Raw genomic sequence first — 26,083 nt, 5'->3', positions numbered from 1 at the left:
TACTGTCACCATGATCTTCAAGCAGCCTAAGCTATGCGATCTGGCAAAGGTTGTCAGGCAGGTCTCACCTGCTGACTGCGAGATCATCCAGCCGTTCTCGCTGCTAAAGTCTGGTATTGATTCTGAGGCGGCTCAGGATCAAGTTGCCAACCTGTGCCAGATTGATACCAGCCAAATCGAGGACATCTTTCCCTGTACCCCACTACAGGAAGGCCTTCTTGCACTGACAGCGAAGAGAGCTGGCGATTACGTTGCTCAGTATGTGCTGCCTCTGCAAAAGACGACCGATGCCACTCGTTTTAAAAGAGCTTGGGAACATGTGCTGCAGATGACTCCTATTCTGCGCACCCGCATTGTTGACCTCCCGGACCAAGGCCTAGTACAGGTTGTGCTTAAGGAAAATGTGTATTGGTCTCAGTGCTCAAGCATGAGCGAGTATAAACAAGCAGACCAGAGGCTAGTCATGGGTATGGGCAAGTGTCTTGTCCGATACGCTATCACCGATGTACCTGATTACAAGCAGCGTTTCGTCTTCGTATGGACCGTGCATCACGCGCTCTACGATGGATGGTCCATGCCACGTATCATGGAGAGATTAGAGCAGGCGTACAAGGGGGAGGTGGTTCTCCGGCAGTCTCCTCCCTTCCAGCGCTTCGTTAAACACATTATTAATATCGACGAGGAGCTTGCCAAGCAATTCTGGCAAGCGCAGTTTGAAGGATCGGAGGCACAGGTGTTTCCTGTGTTACCATCGCCCACGTATCAGCCAACTGCAAATTCATCTACCACCCACTATATCGATTGCCTGGACTGGCCCAGGACCGATATCACCGCATCAACTGCCATCCGCACAGCGTGGTCTATCCTAGCTGCTAAATACACAAACTCTAATGATGTGGTCTTTGGTGTCACAGTGAACGGTCGGCATGCCGCTGTGCATGAAGTAGACGAAATGACAGGCCCTACTCTTGCAACCGTGCCTGTCCGAGTGGCCTTTGATTGGGAGCAGACGGTTGAATCATGCCTCTTGCAGGTTCAGGAGCAATTGGTAGAAATGGCTGCTTTTGAACAGACAGGCCTGCAGAGAATCCGCCAAATGGGCGTCAAGGCCAAACAGGCCTGTAACTTTCAGACACTGTTGCTGATACACCCCCCGGAAGAGGCTACGCAGCTCGAAACCCAGCTTTTTGCTCGCAAAAGAGAAGACAATGATGATGATGGGGAGGAGGAGGAGGAGGAGGAGGATCAACTTGCCCAATTTGACACGCATGCCCTTACCATTGAATGTGACTTGGCACAGCATGGCATGACTTTGAGGTTTGAGTTTGATAACAGCATTATGAGTCAGCGTCGAATCGAAAAACTGGCCGGCCAGATCGAGCACGTCCTGCGACAGTTGTGCGATCCAGAACAAGGAAAGAAGCGGCTCACAGATATTGAGACGGTTAGCAGGGAGGACCTCAAAGACATATGGGGATGGAATGCTACTGTGCCGGAGACCGTTCAGACTCCGGTACACGAAATAGTCATCGCCATATCCCAGAAACAACCTGAAGCTCCTGCTATTTGCGCTTGGGATGGTGACTGGAATTATGGACAACTACACGATCTATCCTCGCGCTTAGCTCATTACCTCGTACGTCTTGGGGTAGGTCCCGAAGTAATTATTCCTCTGTGCTTCGAAAAATCAAGATGGAGTCCTGTTGCGATTCTTGGTGTTATGAAAGCTGGCGGGGTTTGTGTGACGGTTGATTCGAACTTGCCGGAGGATCGCCTTGTTAGCATCGTGCAGCAAGTCAAGCCAACACTAATCCTTTCATCCTCGGCGAATAAGGACCTGGCTACGCAGTTGTCAGCCGGTAAGCCTGTGCTCGTAATCAATGAGGAGTTATTACTTGCTCTGGAACCGTCGGCATTGGAGCCCCTGCCAAAGGTGCAGCCTTCCAACACGCTATACATTGTTTTTACCTCCGGCAGTACTGGCACACCTAAAGGTGTGCGCATTACGCATTCCAACTTTAGCAGTGCTATGCTGCACCAGCATAGTGCTCATAATTTCGACAGCATAGCCAACCCGCGGGTCTATGACTTTGCATCATATGCCTTCGATACATCTTGGCAGAATATGCTTGCCACTTTTGACTGTGGTGGATGTTTATGCATTCCGTCAGAAGCCGAGCGGCGCGATGACCTAGCTGGTTCTATCGAACGCTTTGGAGTTACTCATAGTGAGCTCACGCCTTCTGCTGCCATGGTGCTACCTCTATCAACGCTTAAGAATCTGGATACCCTAGTGCTTGGTGGCGAGAGGCTTCAAGAAGAGTATGCTAAAAGATGGGCATCGCTGGTAACCGTCAAGAATTCATACGGCCCTTGCGAATGCACTCCGACCTCTACCGTCGCAGATGTCGACCCTGTCAATTTCAACGGAGCAAGCATCGGTAGAGGCAGAGGTGTAAACACATGGGTCGTGGACACGACAACTGGCGACTCTTTAGTGCCAGTAGGAGGCATTGGCGAGTTGATGCTCGAGGGACCACTTGTCGGGCCCGGATATCTAGGAGATCCGGAAAAGACTGCCTCTGTCTTTATCAACAACCCGCCCTGGCTTACTCGAGGGGCTCCGGAACATTCTGGCCGCGAGGGCCGTTTGTATAAAACTGGTGACTTGGTCTGCTACAATGAGGATGGCACCCTGACATTTGTCGGTCGTAAGGATGCTCAGGTTAAGATCCACGGTCAGCGCGTCGAATTAGGCGATATCGAAAATCATATTATGCGCCATCATCTTACAAGACAATCGGCCTGTCTGCTTCCCAAGACCGGGCTTTGGGCAAATACACTTGTCAGCGTCTTTAGTATCCAAAAAATCCAGCAAAGCTTTGACGAAGTCGACGCCACCTCGGGTCAACAGACACCCTCTCTCGCCAGTGTTTCTAGCTCAACATCGCCCGATACCGACTTAACTAGTAGCAGCTGGAGTTCGATAGAAGATTCGGCTACCCCGTCATCACAGCCCAGCACGGATATTGTTCTTGAAGATCCTACTACCACCATTCAGGATTACATTACAACCATGCAAAGCATCCTCGAAAGCTCGCTTCCTTCCTACATGGTCCCTACCCGGTGGATCGCGCTCAAGGAAATTCCACTCAACCCTTCCGGAAAGCTCAATCGTAAGCAGGTTGAAAATTGGCTCACTGATATGGATCAGGAGACGTATGTCAAGCTTTCTAGCATTGATAACAACTTGATTTGCCGGGAACCAGAAACCGAGGCGGAACGCGTTCTTCGAGATGCGTGTAGCCTGATTTTAAACATACCAGCCTCTGAGATTAATCTTCAACGCTCCTTCGTAGCTAATGGCGGCGACTCCATATCGGCGATGCGGCTGAGCCCACACTGCCGTTCTCATAATGTCGTCTTCTCTGTCGCTACTTTGCTAAAGGCTAGGTCTTTGGCTGAGGTTGCTAAGCTCTCCTCAGAAGTGACAGGTCTAATACTCCCTCGGACTGAAGACTTTGACAAACCGTTCCATTTATCGCCAATTCAGCAATGGTTCTTCAACCAGTCGCCTAATTATCTTGTTGACAAAGCAGGCCATTATTGCAACCAATCATTCTACGTCCGGATCAACCAAGTAGTCAATGTAAAGGAGGTTCGCGTCGCTATTTCAAAAGTTGTGGAGTTACACTCGATGCTTCGTGCCCGCTTCCAGAAGCAAGACGATGTCTGGACCCAAAGCATTCCACAAGCCACCGAGGCCGTCTACCACTTTGAGGCTGTCAAGCTAAAATCCATGAGCGAGATGCAATCTCTTGCAGCTCAGCGTCAACAGAGTTTAAACTTTGAACGCGGCCTCGTCTTTTCTGCTGATCTTTGCGAACTTTCTGCAGGAGAGCAGTACCTTATTCTCGTTGCACATCACTTGGTTATTGATCTTGTCTCTTGGAGAATAATCTTGGACGACCTTGAGGCTCTTCTCACTGGCAGAACCATGTTAGAAAGCCTCCCATTCCAAATCTGGAACGACCTACAATATCAAGAGGCCAAAAGTTCTAGATTCGACCCAGACCACGTTTTATCCACGGAGGGCGTCAGGAATGATTTGGCCTTCTGGGATTTTACACCAGACACTCCGAATGCGACACAAGATCACATCGACAAGACATTTATAATCGATCGGGACACCACTTCACTCACCTTAAAGGAAGCGAATAACGCCTTTAATACTGAGCCTGTCGACTTGCTCCTATCAGCAGTGTGGGACGCGTTCTTTCGCATCTTCCCATTACGGGATGGCCTCACAGTGTTCAATGAAGGCCACGGCCGTGAGCCCTGGAATGCTGAAATTGACCTATCTCGGACAGTTGGTTGGTTTACCACGATGAGCCCAATACATGTGTCACGAAGCATCGGTAATAATTCCGTCAACATTGTGAGGCTCATCAAGGATGCAAGAAGGAAATTGCCCGCCAACGGATGGGCCTACTTTGTTTCTAGGTACCTCAACAGCAAGGGTGTCAAAGCTTTTGGTTCCCACGATTCTGTCATGGAGGTAGTTTTCAACTACCATGGTCAGTTCCAACAGCTCGAACGGGATCACTCCTTGTTCGACAGCATAGCTCTTGATAACGTCTCTGACGTGGGACCAAATCTGCCCGCTTCCTCTCTATTCAACATCAACATGTCTATTGAGGGCGGACAAACCCATGTTTCATTTGCTTGGAATCGTCACATCTCTAACCAGGGCCTCATCCGCGAATGGATTGATCAGATAGGGCCTTCTTTGGAGGCCATCTGTAAGAGCCTTAGAAATAGGTCCAGTGAACGAACACTCGTTGATTACGAGTTTCTTAGTTTGGACTATACCACCCTGGATGGCCTCCAGAGCCGAATCATTCCCGAAATCGAGAGCCTCAACGGCACGGTAGTAGAGGATATTTATCCTTGCTCTCCAATGGTGGAAGGTATTTTACTGAGCCAATTAAAGGATGTCGGATTCTACGAAACATCTCAGCTGTATGAGATCAGAACGCGTGGCTCTCACGTCATTAATATGCGGCAGCTGTCTACAGCCTGGAAAGACGTGATTGCCCGTCATCCATCTCTGCGAAGCGTTTTTATCGAGAGCCTAGATTCCAGTATGGCTTTTAACCAAGTCGTCCTCAAAGAGATCCACGGTGATGTTGTGCTGCTGGAGAGTGGTAACCTCGATTCAGCGCGAGCGCTGATGCAAAAGCTTCCCAAGGTCAAGTACCACAAGCTCAAGCCCCCTCACCGCGTTTCTCTCTGCCAAGTCCAAGATACGAATAGCATACTTTGTCAAATCGAAATGAGCCACACTATTACTGACGGCGCATCCACCGGGATCCTCATCGAAGATTGGGCCAAGGCCTACAAGGGCGTCTTGGGCAAAGATAATCTAATCGAGACGAGTCGAGGATTCGCGCGAGCCTTAACTTCTAGTATTTCAGAAAGCAAAAGGTCTTATTGGAAGAAGAAGCTAGCTGACCTTCAGCCCTGTCTATTCCCCCATCTAGATAAGATTTCCGAACCCTCAGAAGTGGTATCCTGGTCAGTAGTAGAGATAAACGGCGCAGACTTTGCTGCTATCCAAAAATTCTGCGAGACTCACTCAATCACTCCTGCCAGTTTATTCCATGCAGCCTGGGCACTCACATTGGCGTCATATACCGGGACACATAGTGTTTGCTTTGGTTATATTGCTTCAGGCAGAGACCTACCCGTTCCGGATATAGGGGAAGCCATCGGCGCGTACGCCAACATGATGGTCTGCCGCGCAGACATCTCACCAGAGTGGAACAAAAAACGTTTCGTACAATACCTCCACCACCAGGTCCTAGAAGATATGGGATATCAACACTGTTCTCTGGCTGATATACAGCATGATTTGGGCATTATTTCTGGACAGCAGCTGTTTAATACAATTATGTCTTTCCAGAAAGATGTTGATGATCTCCAAGACGGGCATATTAGTCAAGAACTGGACTTTATCGATGAAGACGGAGATGACCCTACAGAATACGATGTTGCAATCAGCATCACCGTCGGTGCTAAGCTGGCGAAGCTGTTCATCAACTGCCTGCCGTCGCGATTCAGCAATGAGCAGGCCCACCGCATCGTGTCTCTGTTCAAGACTGCCGTCACCAGGCTGATTAGAGACGACATTCCTCAGAGCTATGAGAGCACACTACGCAGCATCGACTTGATCAGCAAGGATGACCTGAAAGATATCTGGCAATGGAACTCAATCGTACCTGAGGCTGCCGATTCATGTCTTCATGATCTTATCAGAACAAGGGCGCAAAGACAACCTGAAGCGTATGCTGTTAATGCATGGGATGGTGACTGGACATATGGACAGCTGGAGCACAATGCCACGCAACTAGCCTATCATCTTGCAGGCCTTGGTGTCGGACCTGATGTTATCGTCGCTATCTATGTTGAAAAGTCGCGCTGGGCGCCTGTGGCCATGTTAGCAGTCATGAAACTTGGCGGAGCTTCAATTATGATGGATTCGTCTCAGTCGGAAAACATTCTTCGCGCTATCATGGAGCAATCGAAGCCAATGCTGCTACTTTCGTCAAGCTCAATCGCACCGCTCGCAGCCAAGCTTACAGAGCGGCCTATTCTCGTTGTCAATGACGATCTTCTCGAAACATTGGCAACAGCAACTGCTGTTTCTCTACCCGTTGTCCAGTCATCAAGTATGGCGTGCCTCATACTTTCCTCGGCAAGTACCGGCCCGTCAAAGGTCGCGATCTTGACACATGCCAACTTGTGTAGCGCTGTGAAGTACCAACAAGATGCCCTGGGATACAAGCCTGACACGAGGGTCTATGATTTCATGCCATATAGCTTTCATATAACCTGGGAGATTTTCGCCCACGTATTTACTATCGGCGGTTGCCTTTGTGTTCCTTCAGAGTCTGAACATAAAGGCGTCCTCGCGGATTCGATATCCCGCTGGCAACCCACAATCATAAACATTACCCCGGCAGCCGCTGCTATGCTTTCGGACAGCACTGTCCAGTCATTAGAGACTTTAATATTATGCGGTGAACGTCTTTCAACAGATATGGCCAGGCGTTGGGCTCCACTGGTAGACCTAAGGTTTACGTACGGCTGTTGCGAATGCACCCCCATAGCTACCGTGGGTATTGTTCGCCCGGAGGATGCTGATGAGCCCAGAATTGGCAGAGGTGTCGGTGTTAACACATGGATTACTGATGCACGAGATGGCACAAGCCTGGTACCCATTGGCAGCATCGGTGAGCTCGTGCTGGAAGGACCATTGGTTGGCGCTGGCTACCTAGGCGATGCCGAAACAACGACGGCAGCCCTCATTCACAACCCACCATGGCTCAATCGTGGTAGTGGCGATCCAAAATATCCAGGCCGCACAGGCCGACTATTCAGAACCGGTGATCTAGTCCGTTATGATAAGGATGGCTCCTTGACATTTATTGCGCGCAAGGAGGCTCAGGTCAAGATTCACGGTCAACACGTGGAGCTAGAAGACATAGAGAATCACATGGTGCGCCTGCCATCCATACGTCGAGCTGCTTGCTTGGTCCCTAAATCTGGACCCTTTGCCGGCAAACTTGCTGGCGTTTTTAGTCTTGATGGGGTGTACGAAGACGATAGCGATGCCGATAATACTGTACTTCATCTCGTAACAAGAGACAGGGCTGAGGAAGTACAAGACAATATTTCGTCTCTACAGGCGTTGCTGGACAACTCAGTCCCTGTGTACATGGTTCCAGATGTCTGGGTAGCACTGAAGAACATTCCTGTCGATCATTCCGGCAAACTGGACCGCAAGTTGGTTGAGAACTGGCTTTCTAGCCTCGATGCAGAGATGTCTGCCAGAATTTCCAATGCCGTATCGTCAGCCAGCAGCCCAATCACCACGACAGAGAGAGTGATCCAGGACGCATGCAGCCACATTCTAAATATTCCTGCCAACCATATCAATATGCAGCGATCTTTTATCGCCAATGGCGGTGACTCTATATCTGCAATGCGTGTTAGTCCGTATTGCCGCGCCTCTGGTATACTAGTATCTGTTGCGTCACTACTCAGGAGTAAAAAGCTCGTTGATGTCGCCGAGTCTGCAACTGTTGCGAAGGGCCCTTCTCTATCCCGGGAGGAGGACTTCGACAAGCCTTTCAGTCTTTCACCAATACAGCAGTGGTTCTTTGCCCAGTCCCCGCCAGACAAGGTAAATACCACACGCTATTACTGCAACCAGGCCTTCTATGTTCAGATTAAGCGCCCGGTGTCCCCAGATCACGTCTCTCTTGCTATTCGCAAGATAGTTCAGGAGCACTCCATGTTGAGAGCACGATTTCATCTGGATAAAACGAAAGGCTCCTGGACGCAACTGATTCCAAAGCCAAGAGATGCCCTCTACTACTTTGCACCTCTGCAGGCTGACACCCTTCCCGCTGTCCAGTCAGTGATATCTCAGCGCCACCAAGAGTTGGATATTGAGCGTGGGTTGGTCTTTGCCGTCGACATGTTCACCCTCCCATCCGGCGAGCAATACCTTGCACTCATTGCTCATCATTTAGTTGTCGACTTGGTGTCCTGGCGTATCATATTAGAGGATTTAGAGTCCCTTCTCAACGGCGGTACGGTCCTCGAAGAGCTACCCTTCCAAGTCTGGCATAGTCTTCAGAAACAAGAAGCCCAGTCGCCAAACTTTGCACCAGAGAGGGTCTTGTCCAGCGAGGTTCACAATGAGCTCGACTTCTGGAACTACACTCCAACCACCCCCAATACCTTCGATGACCATATCGAGGAATCCTTCGAGGTCGACTGTGCGACAACTGCGATTTTACTTAAAGAAGCTAACAGGGCATTTAATACTGAGCCAGTTGATATCATTCTAGCGTCAGTTTGGGATGCATTCTTTAACACCTTTAAGATGCGTAATGGTCTTACAATTTTCAATGAAGGCCACGGCCGAGAGCCATGGGGGGCTGAAATCGATCTATCCCGAACTGTTGGTTGGTTCACTACAATGACCCCGATGCACGTATCGCGTGATCACACGAGGTACAACAGTGCGAGAGTTGTCAAGGATATGAGAAGACAGCTGCCCTCGAATGGCTGGGCCTACTTTACCTCGCGCTATCTCAATGATGAGGGCATCAAGGCCTTTGAGTCTCATGATTGTGTCATGGAAGTGCTTTTTAACTACCATGGCCAGTTTCAGCAGTTGGAATCCGACGACTCCTTATTCGAGAATGTCGCATTCGATATTTTCGACGTCGGCTCTGACCTGCCCACCTCCGCACTCTTCAGCATTAATGCGTCCATTGAAGGTGGCTTAACCAAATTCACTTTTTCTTGGAACCGACATATCAGCCACCAGGATCTCATCCGAGACTGGATCGCGCAGGTTGCTCCCTCGATGCAGGCTCTTTGCAGCTCCCTGTTGGCCTGCGAGCCCTCACTCACTATTGCGGACTATGAATTCTTGAACCTGGACTACAAAGGCCTCGATGAGCTGCAGAATCGTATTCTTCCCGCCCTACAGTCCGAAACTGGCACTGCCATCACCGACATCTACCCTTGCTCGCCTATGGTTGATGGCATGCTACTTAGTCAAATAAAGGATCCGGAAGCTTACAAGACGTTGCTCACGTATGAGATGAAACACCATAATAGCCTGCAGCAACTTAACATTGATGTTCTGGCCAACGCGTGGCAAGCCGTTGTTGCGCGCCACCCGGCCCTCCGCAGCGTTTTTATCGAAGGTGTCGACAACAAGACAGCCTTTGTCCAGGCCGTACTCGAGACATACCAAGGAGAGGTAATAATATGTGAGGCTGAAAACAGGACAGCGGCTGTGACTACGATTCGGAAATTAGCTCCAGTTGACTATCAGCGGCTCAAACCAGCTCATCGCCTAGCTCTCTGTACGGCTAGGGATGTCAACACAATCATCTGCCAGATTGAAATGAGCCACACAATCGTTGATGGCGCATCTACCGCCATAATGCTAAATGACTGGTCAAGGGCATATAGCGGAATCTTGGGCACAGAAAATTTAGGGGAGACGAACCGCAACTTCGTCCGGGCTCTCAAGTCGAGTCCTCTGGCCAACACGATGGCATATTGGAAGAAAAAGCTAGCCGGTCTTGAGCCATGTCACTTTCCTACTCTTTCCGACGCGTCTTCACCTGGAAACTCCATCGCTGTGGTTAGTACTAATCTCGGAGGCGACGACTTTGCACGCATACAGCGCTTCTGTGAATCTGAATCTGTTACCCCTGCGAGCATATTCCAAAGTGCCTGGGCGCTATTGCTATCAACTTACACTAGCAATGATTCTGTGTGTTTTGGATACATTGCCTCTGGCCGTGACCTACCTATTGATGGCATCGCAGAGTCTGTCAACGCTTATGCTAATATGATGATTTGCCGCGCTGATGTTTCGCGCCATTGGACTCCGCGGCAGTTTGTCAAGCGTCTTCACGATCAAGTCCTAGAGGACCTTGACTTTCAGCACTGCTCTCTTGCTGATATACAGCATGACCTCCGGCTTTCTCCTGGATACCCACTGTTCAATACTATTGTTTCATTTCAAAAGGACGATGCAGACGCGGCAGACGATGTCGCTGTCGGAGATTTAATTTTTATTGACATGGATCATGAGGATCCTACCGAGGTAAGTTTGCACTCATGGCAATGAAATGTCCAATACATAATACTCATCTCGTTGCACAGTATGACATTTCCTTCGACATCAGCTATGGCAAGTGCCAGGTGGCATTTTCACTCGACTACCGCTTGTCTTGCCTGACAAACGAACAGGCCGAGCGTGTTATTTCGCTGTTGAGCGCCATCACCATATCAATCGTTAGTGAAAAGAGAGCTTCAGCCACACTCGCTGCGATTGACATGGTCAGCCAAGGAGATCTTGAGCAGATCTGGAAGTGGAACTCTGTTGTTCCCGAGAAGGTGGAAGCATTAGTACACGATTTAATATCCGAAACGGCGCGTAAATTCCCCAACGACCCGGCCATCTGTGCCTGGGATGGCGATTGGACTTATCAGCAGTTGGATACCCTTTCCACAAATCTCGCTTATAAAATAGTGAAACTCGGCGTCGGTCCTGAGCATATGGTTCCGCTCTGCTTTGAAAAGACTCGCTGGACACCTATAGCAATGCTTGCAGTTATGAAAGCTGGTGGTTCGAGCTTGGCGTTAGACACTGCCCTTCCTGAGGAGCGTCTGCGCATCATTATGCAGCAGGTCAAGCCAACGATTATCCTAACTTCATCAACCAGCCAGGACCTCGTGAGTCGCCTGACTACGGGCCTCGTCTTTACAGTTGATGAGGCTAATGTGTTTCCTCTGGAACCGCCTCCCAATCCCGCTATGATTCTTTCTGATGTGACGCCTTCTAACACGCTATATGTTGTGTTCACCTCGGGCAGTACTGGAACCCCAAAGGGCGTTACTATTAATCACGCAAATTTTGCCAGTTCCCTTCGCCATCAACACGGCGCACATAACTTCAAGGCTGGTGCCCGAGTCTATGACTTCGCATCATATACATTTGATACGTCCTGGCAAAATGTGCTTAGTACTCTTGAATGCGGTGCATGCCTCTGTATTCCATCAAATTCAGAACGTCAGAACGATTTAGCCGGCTCGTTGGAGAGATTCCAGGTCTCCCATGCGGAAATGACTCCCTCAGCTGCTCAGCTTCTTCCGGCCAGCGCGATAAAACGATTAGACACGCTGATTCTTGGTGGTGAAGTGCTTTCGCCCGAACTGGCCAAGTATTGGGCCAGTATGACAAACGTCAAGAACTCATACGGGCCATGCGAGTGCACGCCAACAACGACGGTGGCAACAATTGACCCAGACAATGTTGAAGTGCCTAGCATTGGTCGTGGTTATGGTGTCAATACATGGGTCGTGAGCACAACGGGTGATTCTCTTGCCCCTGTGGGAAGCACTGGTGAACTGTTCCTTGAAGGCCCGCTAGTTGGTCCTGGTTATCTCGATGATGCCGAGCGTACAGCTGCATCCTTCATTGAAAACCCTTCTTGGCTGCTGCGTGGCTCAGCAACCCATCCCGGACGGCAGGGACGCCTGTACAGGACTGGCGATCTTGTGCGTTACCAGCCTAACGGCAGCCTAACATTCATTGGCCGTAAAGATAGCCAAGTCAAAATTAACGGCCAACGTCTAGAGCTGGGTGATATCGAATACTATATCAGGTCTAATATTACCTATGAAGGCGACGTTCGAGTGGTTGTGGACGTGGTCAAGCCTCAAGACAGCGAAAGACGTGCTCTAGTTGCTTTCTTGGGCGTAGAGGAGTCTTCTGCAGACCTGGACAAGATTATCGCCGGTCTGGCTGACAGACTCGCCGCGCAAGTGCCTGCTTACATGATACCCTCTGCCTACATGCTGCTTGAGAGCATCCCGATGACGCCTTCGGGCAAGACAGATAGACGAAAACTCCGCACCATGGCTGAGAAACTTACAAGAGTTGAGCTCATGGCTCATGGCCCGACCCAGGCGACAAGACGAGCACCAACGACGCCAAAGGAGATTCAGCTTCAAGGACTTTGGTCCACTGTACTTGGGATTCCACGTGAGATGATTAGCTCCGAAGATAGCTTCTTGCGTATTGGAGGAGATTCTATTGGCGCCATGAAGCTTGCTGGCTTGGCGCGGGATGCTGGCCTTTCTATCACCGTCACCGACATCTTTCGCCACCCATGCCTCAGTGACCTCGCTAAAACTATTCGCAACTCATTCGGCAATGAAAATGAAGCCGTGCTGCCGTTTTCTCTGCTTTCAAGCAAGCTAGACGCACTAGAGTGGCGAGCCCAGATTGCCCAGCTCTGCGACGTCAGCGCATCGCTTGTTGAAGACGCATTCCCGTGCACACCTTTACAGGAAGGCCTTTTGGCTCTCACCTTGAGACGCTCCGGTGACTATGTGGCTCAAAATATCTTCGAGCTCAAGCGGGACATCAGTATTTCTCGCTTTCAGCGTGCTTGGGAGCACGTGATTGCAACAACGCCAATTCTTCGAACACGAATTGTCGATCTTCACACTCAAGGATTAGTTCAAGTGGTTGTTGCAGAAGAACCGACAATGTGGCCAGAGCCTACCAGCACCATTCTCTACCAAGAAGCAGACAAGAAGCTGGGTATGGGCCTGGGTACACCTCTCATGCGGTACGCGATCACCAAAGACTCTCATGACCGACATTGCTTTATCTGGACTGTACACCATGCCTTGTATGACGGGTGGTCAATGCCACTAGTTCTTGGGAGACTAGAGATGGCATACAATGGAACAGTTCTACAACCACCACCGCCGTTCCAGGACTTTGTCAAGTTTATTGGTGGTGTCGATGACGGCGGTGCCGAAGGGTTTTGGGCGTCGCAGTTTGACCAAATCCAGGCTCAAGCATTTCCATCACTACCTTCGCCAGTATACCAGCCACGGTCAGACGCTGGTATTTCGCACCGAATCAAAGATTTGGTGTGGCCAAAGACGGATACAACCGCATCGACTGCTATTCGCGCCGCACTATCAATCCTTATTGCAGTGCCTTCTGACTCTTCCGATTCACTGTTCGGAGCGACAGTCACTGGTCGGCAGGCTCCAGTACCTGGAATTGAGAATATGACGGGCCCAACAATCGCTACTGTACCAATTAGGGTGGCCGTTGACAGAGAAAGTACCGTCAGTCAACTTTTGCATCAGGTGCAAGCCCAAGTTATTGACATGACGGCATTCGAACAAACGGGTCTGCAGAGAATTCGAAGGGTCAACGCATCTGCCAAGCAAGCTTGCAACTTTCAAACACTATTGCTTATTCACCCGATTGAGGAAGCGGGAAAATCCACAAGCTTTCTCTTCAACGACGCAGAAGACGAAGGGGACGGGGACGGAGACGAAATTGTCGATGACTCCTTTGCCGGATTTGACACCCATGCTATCACGATTGAATGCGATCTTGAGAGCAATGGCGCGCTGCTTCGCTTCAGGTTCGACTCTCAAGTCATCAAGAAGCCTGAAGTAGAGAAGCTCGCGGCCCGATTTGACCTGATTCTGCGCCAACTATGTGACCCTGATATGGCTCAGGTCAAGATTACCGATATTGACACGGTCAGCTCCGGGGAGCTGAAGGAGATTTGGGACTGGAATTCCCTCGTCCCCGAGACTATTAATCACGCCGTGCATGACTTGATTGCCGAGAATGCCTCTAAGTATCCTGATTCCCCGGCCGTCTGCGCGTGGGACGGCAACTGGACATATCATCAACTTGACTCTATTTCCACACGCATCGCCCATCGCCTGAATAGTCTAGGTATTGGTCCCGATGTTATCGTGCCTATTTGCTTTGAGAAGTCTCGCTGGATGCCTATAGCGATGCTAGCTGTTATGAAAGCCGGAGGCGCATCGGTCGCTCTAGATACCACATTGCCTCCAGAGCGACTACGCAGTATTTTGCAACAAGTCAGCCCGTCCTTGGTTCTGGCGTCTTCGCTGGGCCAATCGCTCGCGAAGGGCTTGACTGATCAACCAATATTGGTCTTGGGCGAAGGATCCCAAGGAGAATTTGACGAAATTGCCCTACAAACGCTTCCAAAGGTTGAGCCCTGGAACAAGCTTTACCTTGTCTTTACATCAGGTAGCACTGGTGTTCCAAAGGGAGCAATCGTCACTCATTCTAACTTTAGTAGCGCTATCCATCATCAACAAGCTATTACAGGCTTCAGCAGGTCTTCCCGGGTATATGACCTTGCTAAATATGCTTTTGATATTAGCTGGTCCAATTTTATCCATACGATGGCTGCTGGGGGCTGCCTTTGTATACCGTCACAGCAAGAGGCTCTTGACGATATTACCGGCTCAATTCTAGCTTACAATGCAAACTTCATAGATATCACGCCATCTGTTGCCAGTACACTACGGCCATCAGACTTGAGGTGCCTCAAAACCGTTGTTTTTGCTGGTGAGGCACTCACGAACCATCAAGCCTCACAGTGGTCGAAGCATGCGCGTGTGCTCAATATGTACGGCCCGGCGGAATGCACAGTTAAGGCCACATTGGCCGAGCTCGACGGAACTGCCTCGTCTTCAGCAGCCAGCATTGGCCGCGGCGTCGGTCTGTGTACTTGGGTCGTGGATCCTTCAAATCACAACAAACTCTCACCAGTTGGGACAATTGGAGAATTGGTATTGGAAGGGCCAATCGTTGGATCGGGCTATCTTGGTGATGCCGCAAAGACTGCAGGCTCCTTTATTGAAAGTCCAGCTTGGCTACTCCGTGGCGGACCTGGCCACCAAGGCCGCAGAGGGCGCGTATACAAAACTGGTGATCTTGTTCAGTATAATGTCGACGGTAGTTTGACATTCATTGGGCGAAAAGATGGCCAGGTTAAGATCAACGGCCAACGCTTGGAACTTGGCGATGTGGAACACAATCTTGCGTCGAGCCTAAGCGCCATGTCGAAAGTCCAGCTTGCGGCGGAGGTTATAACGCCTCGGGATAGTGACAACGCGATGCTAGCTGCTTTTATACAGTCATCCGGACAAATTGGTGACTTCGAGTCAGCGATGCGCACACTGACAGCGGGTCTCAACGATCGCCTTGCCTCCAAGGTTCCTGGATATATGATCCCTTCGGCCTACATCATGGTAGACAAGCTACCACTTTCCGCCACCGGGAAGTTGGACCGCAAGCAGCTCCGCGCTATGGGGGGGAAACTGACTCTGTTGGAGCTCATGTCTTCGACTGGGCCACAGCCAGAACGCCGGCCGCCATCTGCTCCCATGGAGCTATGTCTGCAGAAGCTTTGGGCTTACGTCCTTGGCCTCAATGCCGAAGAAATTAGTGCAGATGATAGCTTCCTTCATCTTGGCGGTGACTCGATTCAGGCCATGAAACTCGCCCAGCGAGCCCGAAGCCAAGGTTTCCACCTTGCTGTTGCCGACATTCTCATGAGCCCTAAGCTGTCGCAGATGGCCTCCTGCCTCAAAGATCTGAATGGGGAGTCAGTTGCGCATGCACTCGAATATCGCCGATTTTCGCTACTGCCGCCAGAAAGCCGCCCAGAAATCGAGCAGATTTTGATTGAACACGGCATCTCAACAGATAATGTGCAGGACATCATTCCTGTTACCGACCAGCAGGCCCGATATCTACTTACAACTTACACAACGGCTCGTAGCGCTGTGTACTACCACACACTAGATCATGACGGCGATTTCGACCTTGGCCAAATGCAGCACGCTTGCGCTAGTCTCATTAGGCGTCTTGACATGATGAGAACCGTCTTCATCGCATATAAAGATAGCTTCTTGCAAGCCGTGCTCGCCAATCTGGATCTAGATATTGGTGTGTTTGAAACCGCGACGAGTGGCTTGGATGAATACACTTTGGGGTTGAAAAAGCAAGATTTGCTCTGCGATCTGCAGTTCGGACAACCACTCACGAAGATTTCCGTCATTCGCCAGACACAAGAGCAGAAGTATCGTATTGTAATACGCCTATCCCATGCACAGTATGACGGCACGGCGCTCGCCAAGATGTGGGCTGCCTTTGAAGACGCATACAAGTCGGCTCCTCCAGGCGACGCAAAAACAAGCTTTTCGCATTACATGCACACTCTATCACTCCTCGATAAGCAAAAGGCGACTGAATACTGGCGGAACATGCTCCAGGGAAGCACTCGAACAGCCATCAAGGACCAGACAACACATCGTCTCGGGTATGGGCTTGGTCCGAACATTGTCAAGACTATACCAGCATCCAGTCTACAATCCGAGGAGTTCACCTTTGCTACCGTCCTGAAGGCCGCATGGTCGTACGTCCTCGCAAGATATTCAGCCACTGAAGATGTTGTATTCGGCAGCCTTATACACGGTCGCAACCAGCCAGGCACAAAAGACGTCTTCGGTCCCTGCGTAAACATTGTCCCAGCCCGCATCGTTTTCCAAGAAGACTGGTCTGCCAGGGACCTGATTTCCACAGTCAATTCTCAGCAAGCGGCAAGCATACCATTTGAGACAATGGGTTCCCGAGACATCATTCACAATTGCACAAGCTGGCCTAAATGGGCCTTTTTCAGTTCAGTCATCACACACCAGAACTATGAAGACCGCCAGACGGAAGAGTCCTTGGTCGATTTTGATAGCGCTGACCTGTCGACGGGTGATATTGACAGTGTGGAGGTCTACATCACCTCTACACCGGGCGCAGACAGCACCGAAATTGACTTAACCTTTACGGACAACGTCATCTCTCATGCCCTAGCGCAGCAGCTCGCGTCGGATCTGGCCGACACCATCATTCAGTTCCACAAGGCCATGGACACAAAACTCATCGCGCCGCGCGACATTCGGAGCCTGCCGGCCTTGCTGCCCCTACCAGCCGACGCCAACGTCACCTTGGCTCCTCCAACTGACGAACAGATGACGGCGCTCAATGGCTGTCCCGCCAAGTTAAAGAATGCTCTCAGCAGGGCCTGGAAAGATGTCCTCGGTCTGCAAACTGTGCCCAGCGACGAATCTACGGAAACCTTTTTCGAACTAGGTGGCGACGCTAACAATGCCGGCCAATTAGCCGCTCATATGCAACGACAAGGCTATAAGCTCAGAATTGAAGACATTTTTGAGCATCCTACGTGGTCTGAACTCCTGCTTCACGTGGGGAGGCTGTAGTTATTGGTTGGGTGCTGGACAGTTGGAGGAAGCAGGTTGGAACCAAAAAAATAAAAAAAATGGGGGACTGAAGAATGTGTTTCCTTTATTTTGGAATGTTTTTTATTCTATCTCTAGCTAGATGGAGTTGTTTTCATTATTTCTCTTGGCATATACTTTATGAATTGATGTTTTGTTGAACCAAACATTTTTCGGTTTCATGGTTTTTGTGAATTGCGAAGAACCGACACGGGGCTCTACGTTTGGTGCAGCTGTCTTTGTGCGCTTCGTGGAAGTGATCAGCACAAGTATCATCTTACAGTGTCTCGATTTTCAGGCAATTTCTTTCCTGGTTTCTCGGTGGAATCGGCAGAGTTGGCTGCTTGATCGCTCCACCGGTGTACCGGGTATTTGCTTCTCACCCAGTTATTTGAATCATCATTTGACGGGCTATTACTACCCGGAGAGCGTGAGAGCATTCAACTATAAAGGCTGTGATGAAAAGATGGCCAAGCTATTCAAGTAGTCCGGAGCAGCCTCGTTCAGGGGACCCGTGGAGTTGAACACAAAGTATAGCTCAGCAGCGGCAGGGAGGGCAGCGTTGTCGTAACCCTTGACGGTGGGCGAGCCGTAGAGGGCGCCGTCGACGCATTCCACGCTCCACCCGAGCTGGGAGCCAAAGGAGAGCAGGACCGGTGTGTTGCAATATCCAAAGGCGATGGCGCAGGGGGGAGACGACGGCATAGGTTCCATTACGTGGGAATACGACGGATATTTCGCCCGTCGGCACGGAACGACGCCTGGGCGGCGGTGGCCACGCCCAGGATTGGTAAGACTTTGCATCGTGCAGAAAAAACACTTGTTCCTCGCGTGCTGGTTGCCATACTACCTGGAGCCAGCGGGATTCGTGAGGCCGATGGCGACCCAATATAGAATCTAGCATCACCGGCGAGCTGTCTGAGTGGTCCGTCGCCAGTGATGCTTCATTTGCGTCAATCTTTGCCTAGAAAGTAGCCATTTTGCGTCCAAAGATGGGAAACGAGACGTCCGTCGCAGTGTTGCGTCTACTATTAGCTGCTCACGGGCCCTACGGCGCGGGCGGCAACTGTTTGAGGCACAAAGAGCTTGTTGAGGACAAGTACAACGAAACGGAATCAGGCCGTCTGCGAGCCACGGGGCCAAACTCTCTACGACTTCTACAAGACGATAGCACACCCGGTGCAGTCTGCTGCGTCTGGTGCAGACCGCATGTAAAGCCGCGGTACCCTCATACTGTTTCCAGCCAGCCCGCCGCGTCCTTGAGGACTTGCCTTTCGCGCCTGCGCTCTGCGCGCTATTTCGGCGCACATACCTCAAGACAGACTCGGGGCTCGCGCTCTCGGGCAAAACACTCGGCATTTCGATGACGCCCTCCTCTGGAAACTTCCGGAGGATGGGCATCAGGCATACCGGGGCGTTCTCCGTGGGATTAATGCCCTGCAGCGCCAGCACGCTGGCCGGCGTAACTTTCGGATGCGGGTCGTCGACACGCCGAGCCACGTCTCTTGACCTGGCGGAGACGAACGCAGCATCCGTTTGTCCTTGGAATCGCTTGCCTTGGTGACGTCGAAGCCCGGGGCCGGATGCAGCCGAGATGCCGGGGCATGAAATCGGGTGCTGGAAAGCGGCCAAAAACCACCTTTTTCCCAATCTTTCGTCAATATATATAACACAGCCCAACACTGACAGCTTTCCGTGCCTCGAGTGTAAAAGTCAACCATGTACCTGTCACCGCTGGGCTTCAAGTCCACCAGCAATAGAGTCTTGGCCGTATCCCAGGCTCTTGATCAAGACTTTTCCCAGGAATAGACTGGTGGCCCGTGGGCGTCGCCGTGCGTGACGCCATGCCACAGGCCGGTTGCCAAAGAGGAGTCATTTGACGGCCATCGTGGGATCTGGCGATTAGCCATCAGTCATTGTGCATGATGAGCCGTCAGACATCTCCAAGTTGTGCCGTATAGGTGGTATTTTGGAAACGTCGCAAACAGCCAAATTGGTTGTGCTTTATCCGTGGCCACGGACCTCCGCATCGGGATCAACTCGGCGTGGGGGCCAACGGGGCCGGGGCAAGAACCCAGTGGGGCCGGCTAGATGTCCGTCCAAAACGTTCAAAAGCCAAAGTACCACGAAAGGAAAACCCGCAAACCAAAAAAAAAAAAAAAAGAAGAAAAAGAATCTCTTCATCTGGACGGGAAAATTGCCCTCGAAGGCTGGGGCATCGGCGCCGCGTGCGCCGCGGCCCAACCATCTTCGGACGCAACCTGTAATCAATAAGGGGAATCGATTGCACTGATGCTTTATTATTCAAACTTCTCCACCAGAGTGCGTCACGTCCATCTACCCCTCATTTGTCCTGGTAATACTACTCAGTCTACTCCTTGCCGTACCGCACTTCCCAAATCATCCATGAGGCCGGACAAGCACGCGACATCACGTTGTCGAGGCGGATGCCGCGCCCCGGAGCCTGTAAAGTCCCTCGTTACACCTGTCTCGCCAGGCACCGCCGCATCGACATCCTGCTTACCAACGTCGGGCAGTCGCAGGCCGACATGAGCGAAGAGACGGGGTTCCCAAGTGGACATTAATCTCAAGAGCGTCTTTGCTTGCCATCATGTTCTTCCGGCGACGGAGGTCCATACCGCCGGGGCCAGCATGGTATGTGTGTCGAGCATCGCTCCTGCGGACATTGGCAAGGGACCAGGTCGCCTACAATACGGCCAAGGCAGCTTCGCGCTACGGCGGTGTCGTACGGCCCGCGTGGGGTGCCCATCGCCGCCATTGTGCGAGGGCTCGTGGATACGCTGTACGAAGAGCCTGACGAATAGATTCGGTGTTGAGGAGAGGCAGGGCATACGGGCGCGGCAAGTTCCCGTGGAGACAACGGCGGATGCTGACTCCTGGCGTCTGACGAGGCTGAACATGTGAGGGGCAGGAGATTCTCGTTAACGGGGAAATTACAGGCTCGACCGGCCGAGGGGGGTGCATGACGGAGCTCGTCACAACGACAGTCTTGCGGGCAACTCTTGGTAGAACACGAAGCATTATTACATCTATGACATCCCCGAAGCGCTTGCAGCCGTACTACATCAGCAATCACCCTGCCAATTCTTACCAATCCATTCGCTTAGCTTATACGTCAGTGTGCCGTCCATGTACACCTTGGCATCATCAGTGCTATAGTCTCCGCCGGCAAACTTCAACGCCGGGATGATCCAGGGCTGAATAAAATCGATATAGACCAAGTCAACCGTCTCGGGGTCCCCCTTCTCGGGGAAATTGATCTGTGATTGGATACAATTAGGGATGTTATAGAACGGAATGGCTTCGTGAACGGTATCGTCGCCATCTGTACCAATGTCGTCTTTGGTGGTGTAGCCGCGAATCAGATCTGGTTTCGTATCGCGTAGTTCAAGCCTCTCGTCCTCCTCCTGCTCCGCAGCAGCCGGCGATTGGCCGTGTCTGGATGGGAACATGACTTCGGGAATCGCCATAAACCTAGTCTCGGCGCCGTGTGTGCTCAAGATCTTGTCTGCGCCATTTAAAATAGTCAGAACCTTGCTGGCGATATTATACGGCACATCAGGCACGTAATTGAAGCCGCTCGTGAATGGAGAGACAATGTACGTTGAGTCGCGGGTAAATGGGCCTTTGAAAATGTCAAACCGGATGCCTCCGGTGTTTAGAATCGCGAGGCGAGACTTGTCCTTGCGCTTCTTGTTCACCACGACGTCGGGGAACACTTCGTCTTGGATCCAAGAGTAAATGCTTGCGTTGTTGGGATATTGGACACGGCTTGCCCACAGATCTTTCGGTGCGCAACCGTAGCGGTGGTCGAGATCCAACGCCTTGCGTGCGCGTGCAATCTTTTTGGATACACGCTTGCCGTCGTCGGTGGGGAAGGTTGTGGCGTTGAGCCCAGTATGGTAGTACATGCCAAGGAGGTTCGTGTCAATGTACTTGCGGTTGAACTTGAGTGATGCTGCGGCAGAGACACCATCGGCCGACTGCTTTTGTATGCCATCAATAGACATGAACCCAACAGTTTCGAAATATCGTCCCGAGGCCATGGCAAATGCTTGCGAGTCGTAGCTCAATGCATCGCGCACATGAGCATGGCCACCGAAGAATACAATTGGAATGTGCCAGTTCTGTTTTCGCAGAGCCGTGAAGATGGTGCGGAATTCCGTCATGCGCAAGCCGACATGGCCAACCACAACAAAAAGATCGGGCTTCTCGCGAATGGCATCTTGGAACCACTTTTCCTTGATCGCTTCCGCCACAGGCTGCACAATCGTATTGTTTGCGTTTCCACTAAAGTCGAACAGGAAGCCAAAGGCCAAAATCTCGAGTCCTTTGTTCTTGGTTTTGAACTTGCGGTAGCGCTGTGCCAAGGGTTTGCGTTCGCCCGTTTCGCCATCAATGTAATCGACATTTGAAGCTATATATTTATCTCCGAATTTGGGGACGGTTGTGTTGGCCTCGTAATCGGCCGTGCTAGCCTGGTACAGCTCATGGTTGCCGACGCAGATGAGGTCGACGTGCTGTTCCGCCCAAGCGTCATAGTAGAATAGACCCTTCGGAGTCGATGCATCGTAGAGGCCATTCCCTTCAACGCGGTCACCTGAGTCGACAAGGAGCAGATCGCTGCCGGTATCATCGGCGCGCTTCTTCATGTGTTGGGAGAAGGAAATGTAGTCACCCCAGTCGGCCGAGTATTGGGGTCTTCCCCCGTCAGCACTGTGTTTACCATGGTCCAGTGGTTCGTCCCAAGAGAAGAAGGTGAGCTCACTCTAGTAAATGGCCACTCAGCCAGCCGTGTGTATCGGTGGTATGCAAAAAGTTGAGCTGTCCCCAGGTCAGGTCACGCATCGGCGCGGCGACGGGCTGCACAGCTCCGGGCTGCGCACTCTGAGCAACACGGCACCAGACGAGGGCGATGGTGGCGCCCGAAATCCAGCTTGGCGCCATGGCGGCGTAATTGATATGCGTCAATCAGTTGGGCCTCATGAACCTCGCGGGTACGAAGTCCGAGGTGATGAAGCTGGGTGACGAAGGATGCGGCCGAAGCTGACGAAGCGCTCAGCTTGGGGTATCGAGGGACAAGTGACAAGTGATGATTGGAGTGACAAGCTAGAGAGTGCAGCCATCAGGGTGTCCCATGTCACCATTCGGGCCATTGAAGTCACCCGTGTGCACGCCGTGCCGTCGCCAGGCACCAACCAGCCATTTGACTTGGCACGTGAGCCACTGAGAGCAGTCACTGGGTCCGCCACGTCTTGTCCCTCGGTTGAGGCGTAATGCCAAAGTAACCTACCCTATACAAGAATGCCCAAGGTCACCTTTCATCTTGCTTTGGCATTATGCATCTATAGCGCAAATATGTCAAAATTATGCGCGCGCTACAACTAATAAGTGACAAATAATTTTGTTCTGCGGCTTGCTATGGACATTTCTTCCAATAGATTGAAGCAGACTTCACTCCATAGTTTCATACACCTCCCACTCCAGCAGTGCTAATCTTATGGCCCGGCCCAGCTAAGCAAACCACGTTACAAGACCATTTTATAAAGGTTAAAATCTAGGCAAAAAAAAAAAAAAAAAAAAAAAAAAAAAAAAAAAAAAAAGCGGTCTCAATCAATTAGATACAACTTAATATTTCTCACTCTCACAAATTAAACCCGTGAAACGTTATTTTCAGCGCCTTAGATGCTGCGTCCATCCAACCTCACTTTTACGGAACGTAACAGGTAAACTCGAAGCCCCCAAAGCTTTTCTGAGATACAAACACTACGTCAACGCAAAAGCTGCGCCATTGATTATACCATTTGCTCCAAAAATGACACAAAATCTGAACTAATAAATTTACAAGGAAAAAAGAAATCATCCGACGGTAAACCGCTTCAAAAGTTCCTGCGGCTACCGACGGACACAACACCGAACCTTAATGCAGAATAATCCCACCGGCCAACTTTATCTTCCACTGCCGTTTCCAATAGCCTTCGTTAATGGCCTTTATACTAATACCCATAAACCGTTCTGCAGGCGGGTCTCGAGGGGATAAATGCGCTTTTACCCGGTCTTTATGTCTACACTAGGCAAAAATGCCCTCGTCTCAGGGACCGAGCCGTTCTTGTAGGTGGAGATTTATGGAGCCTTTGAAGATGTCGCCATTTTCGAAGTGATGAAGACATTAGGTGGCGCTTTAATCATGAGCAGCGGATCAGATATATAGTAGAGTCGGATACAGTGAATACTCTTCACTCTGTGACAGCTATAATCCAATTTCATCAGTAGGAAAAAGCGCGGTGCCAGAAATCTACAATGTCGTCGACGTCTGCTTCCGCGCAGGTAAAAACACCACTTCCCACGACCACACCTGCGCAAGATGTACCCATAAAGCGAACCTGGTATCGGACAACGCTATTCAATGCCTTCGTTATTGGAATGGTGGGCTTTTTGGCCCCCGGTCTTTGGAACGCCATGTCCGCCCTTGGCGCAGGCGGTGCTCAGGAACCGTTTCTTGTCAACGCCGCAAATGCACTGGTGTTTGGACTGATGGGCATCCTGTGTCTTATAGGCGGGCCTATTGCTAATCGCATCGGTCTCGATTGGACATTGTTCCTCGGCGCAGTGGGCTATCCCATCTATTCGGCTGGTCTGCACACTAACAACCGCTACGGAAACGAATGGCTTGTTCTTTTTGGAGCTGTCACCTGCGGCATCTCGGCTGGTCTCTTCTGGGCGTCGGAAGGCGCCGTCGCATTGGGCTATCCTGAGCCCGCCAAACGAGGCAAATACATGAATATTTGGCTATGGTTTCGTACAGGAGGGCCGTTGCTCGGAGGCGCCATTGTCCTGGCGTTAAACCACGATGCTTCTGCCAAGAAGAAGGGCAAGATTGATGCGCGGACGTACCTTGTTTTCGTTGCATTGCAATGTGTTGCCGCACCCGTTGCACTTTTGCTGTCATCGCCAGAGACCGTCCAACGAGCAGATGGGAGCAAAGTCATTGTCAAAGCTGAGAAGAGCCTCAGGGCGGAATTCAAGAGCCTATGGAAACTAACATTGCGAAAGGATCTGCTCCTTTTACTTCCCGTCTTCTGGGCCGCCTACTTCAACCAGTACAGTGGCAACTTCCAAACCTACTATTTTGGTGTGAGGGCTCGTGCTCTTATCGGCTTCGTGAGCAACTTCGGCACCTTGTTAAGCTCACAGCTTATGAGCTGGTTTCTCGATTACGATGGCATTCGGGTGAAGCGACGAATCGAGCTCGGCTTTTATTACGTCGTTGTATGGCACGTCATTGCCTGGGTCTACGGTTGGGTCATTCAGGAAAAGTACACCGCCAACCCGCCAGTCTGGGACTGGACAGACGCCGGGTTCGTAGAAGGCTTCTTCGTCCTGCTGCTGTGGGACTTTGCCAGGCAGGCGCTACAGAACTGGCTGTATTACTTCCTGGCAACCAAGACCGATAACATCTCCGAACTGAGTCGATTCTCCGGCATTCTGAGAGGCCAGGAGAGTTTTGCCCAAGCCATCAGCTATGGGCTCAATACGAGGGAGTGGAAAGGTGGTAGAGTGCCATTGGCTGTCAACACTATCCTTTTGGGTAAGTAAAGTTATGCTCGTTTATGCCACGTTTAGATTTGGCGTCGATTGGCTGACATGTTGCTGCGAAGGATTATCGGTTTACCCGACATGGCTGGCTGTAAGAGACCACGATCCTGTCGAACACGGCGAGCCGCACAGCGTCTCCCAGAGGGAGGTAACATCAGGCCGAATAAAGGCGAGTGTTGATATTGAAAGGGGATCCTAGAGCTTCAATCATTAATTTCCGCTATGTTGTGTTGTCACCATGAGCGGTCTATGTGACTGCCAATAGCATCAACCATGTTCTGGGTGGCGACTAATATGTATCATGGGGCAAAGATAAGAATAGAACTATACCCCAGGGTATCAGTGTTTGAACACCATTCGTTCCATCAGATCATATCGTGAGGTCGGGCTGGTTCCAGTATACAGTAAGTGGGGGCCGAATTCAACAAGCGTGATCCAATGTTCCTTCTGGGTTGCAATCAGCCCTATGGAATTGACCCCTGAATGGATGGGGGTACTCTGAGGGAGTAGTACTCTGGCTAATGGTCACGCGTGCTCAGACCTGCCTGCCTGTGTCCCATGACAGCCAGTATGAATATATACAAGAGCAATTCGTGCTGAGCTGAACACACATCGCCCATGTTCTTGCTGCGCGGGGCGCATCCTATGCAACCTAGGTGCAAAGTCCTCTTATATTCCGCGACATGGATGGGACGGTTTGAGTGAT

General features: G+C 51.0%; 5 protein-coding genes across 5 annotated transcripts; 3 read left to right on the top strand and 2 right to left on the bottom strand.

Annotated features, from left to right (window-relative positions):
- Positions 1-10: 10 nt before the first annotated feature.
- On the top strand, positions 11-10,729 carry J3458_020991 (Nonribosomal peptide synthetase; the record flags this gene model as incomplete). Its single annotated transcript, XM_066122340.1, has 2 exons — positions 11-8,849; positions 8,907-10,729. The coding sequence occupies 2 exons, from the start codon at positions 11-13 to the stop codon at positions 10,727-10,729; spliced, it is 10,662 nt and encodes a 3,553-aa protein (XP_065972592.1).
- On the top strand, positions 9,136-17,923 carry J3458_020990 (Nonribosomal peptide synthetase). Its single transcript, XM_066122339.1, has one exon. It carries the CDS (start codon positions 10,720-10,722, stop codon positions 17,740-17,742), a length of 7,023 nt encoding a protein of 2,340 aa, XP_065972591.1. The 5' UTR covers positions 9,136-10,719; the 3' UTR covers positions 17,743-17,923.
- A 281-nt stretch (positions 17,924-18,204) lies between these two features.
- Positions 18,205-18,474, bottom strand: J3458_020989 (uncharacterized protein; the record flags this gene model as incomplete). Its single annotated transcript, XM_007812554.2, has 1 exon — positions 18,205-18,474. The coding sequence occupies one exon, from the start codon at positions 18,472-18,474 to the stop codon at positions 18,205-18,207; it is 270 nt and encodes an 89-aa protein (XP_007810745.2).
- Positions 18,475-19,917: 1,443 nt separating this feature from the next.
- On the bottom strand, positions 19,918-22,891 carry J3458_020988 (uncharacterized protein). Its single transcript, XM_007812553.2, has 2 exons — positions 22,550-22,891; positions 19,918-22,482 (listed from the first exon to the last, which is right to left on the bottom strand). The coding sequence occupies exons 1-2, from the start codon at positions 22,726-22,728 to the stop codon at positions 20,847-20,849; spliced, it is 1,815 nt and encodes a 604-aa protein (XP_007810744.2). The 5' UTR covers positions 22,729-22,891; the 3' UTR covers positions 19,918-20,846.
- A 1,190-nt stretch (positions 22,892-24,081) lies between these two features.
- J3458_020987 (uncharacterized protein) lies at positions 24,082-25,377 on the top strand (the record flags this gene model as incomplete). Its single annotated transcript, XM_007812552.2, has 1 exon — positions 24,082-25,377. One exon carries the CDS (start codon positions 24,082-24,084, stop codon positions 25,375-25,377), a length of 1,296 nt encoding a protein of 431 aa, XP_007810743.2.
- Positions 25,378-26,083: the final 706 nt, after the last annotated feature.

The sequence above is a fragment of the Metarhizium acridum genome (genome assembly GCF_019434415.1).
Source record: "Metarhizium acridum strain ARSEF 324 chromosome Unknown scaffold_577, whole genome shotgun sequence".
Classification (NCBI taxonomy): Eukaryota; Fungi; Ascomycota; class Sordariomycetes; order Hypocreales; family Clavicipitaceae; genus Metarhizium; species Metarhizium acridum.
The sequence above is the reverse complement of the archived record's forward strand: the minus strand, read 5'-3'. Positions and strand labels throughout refer to the sequence as shown.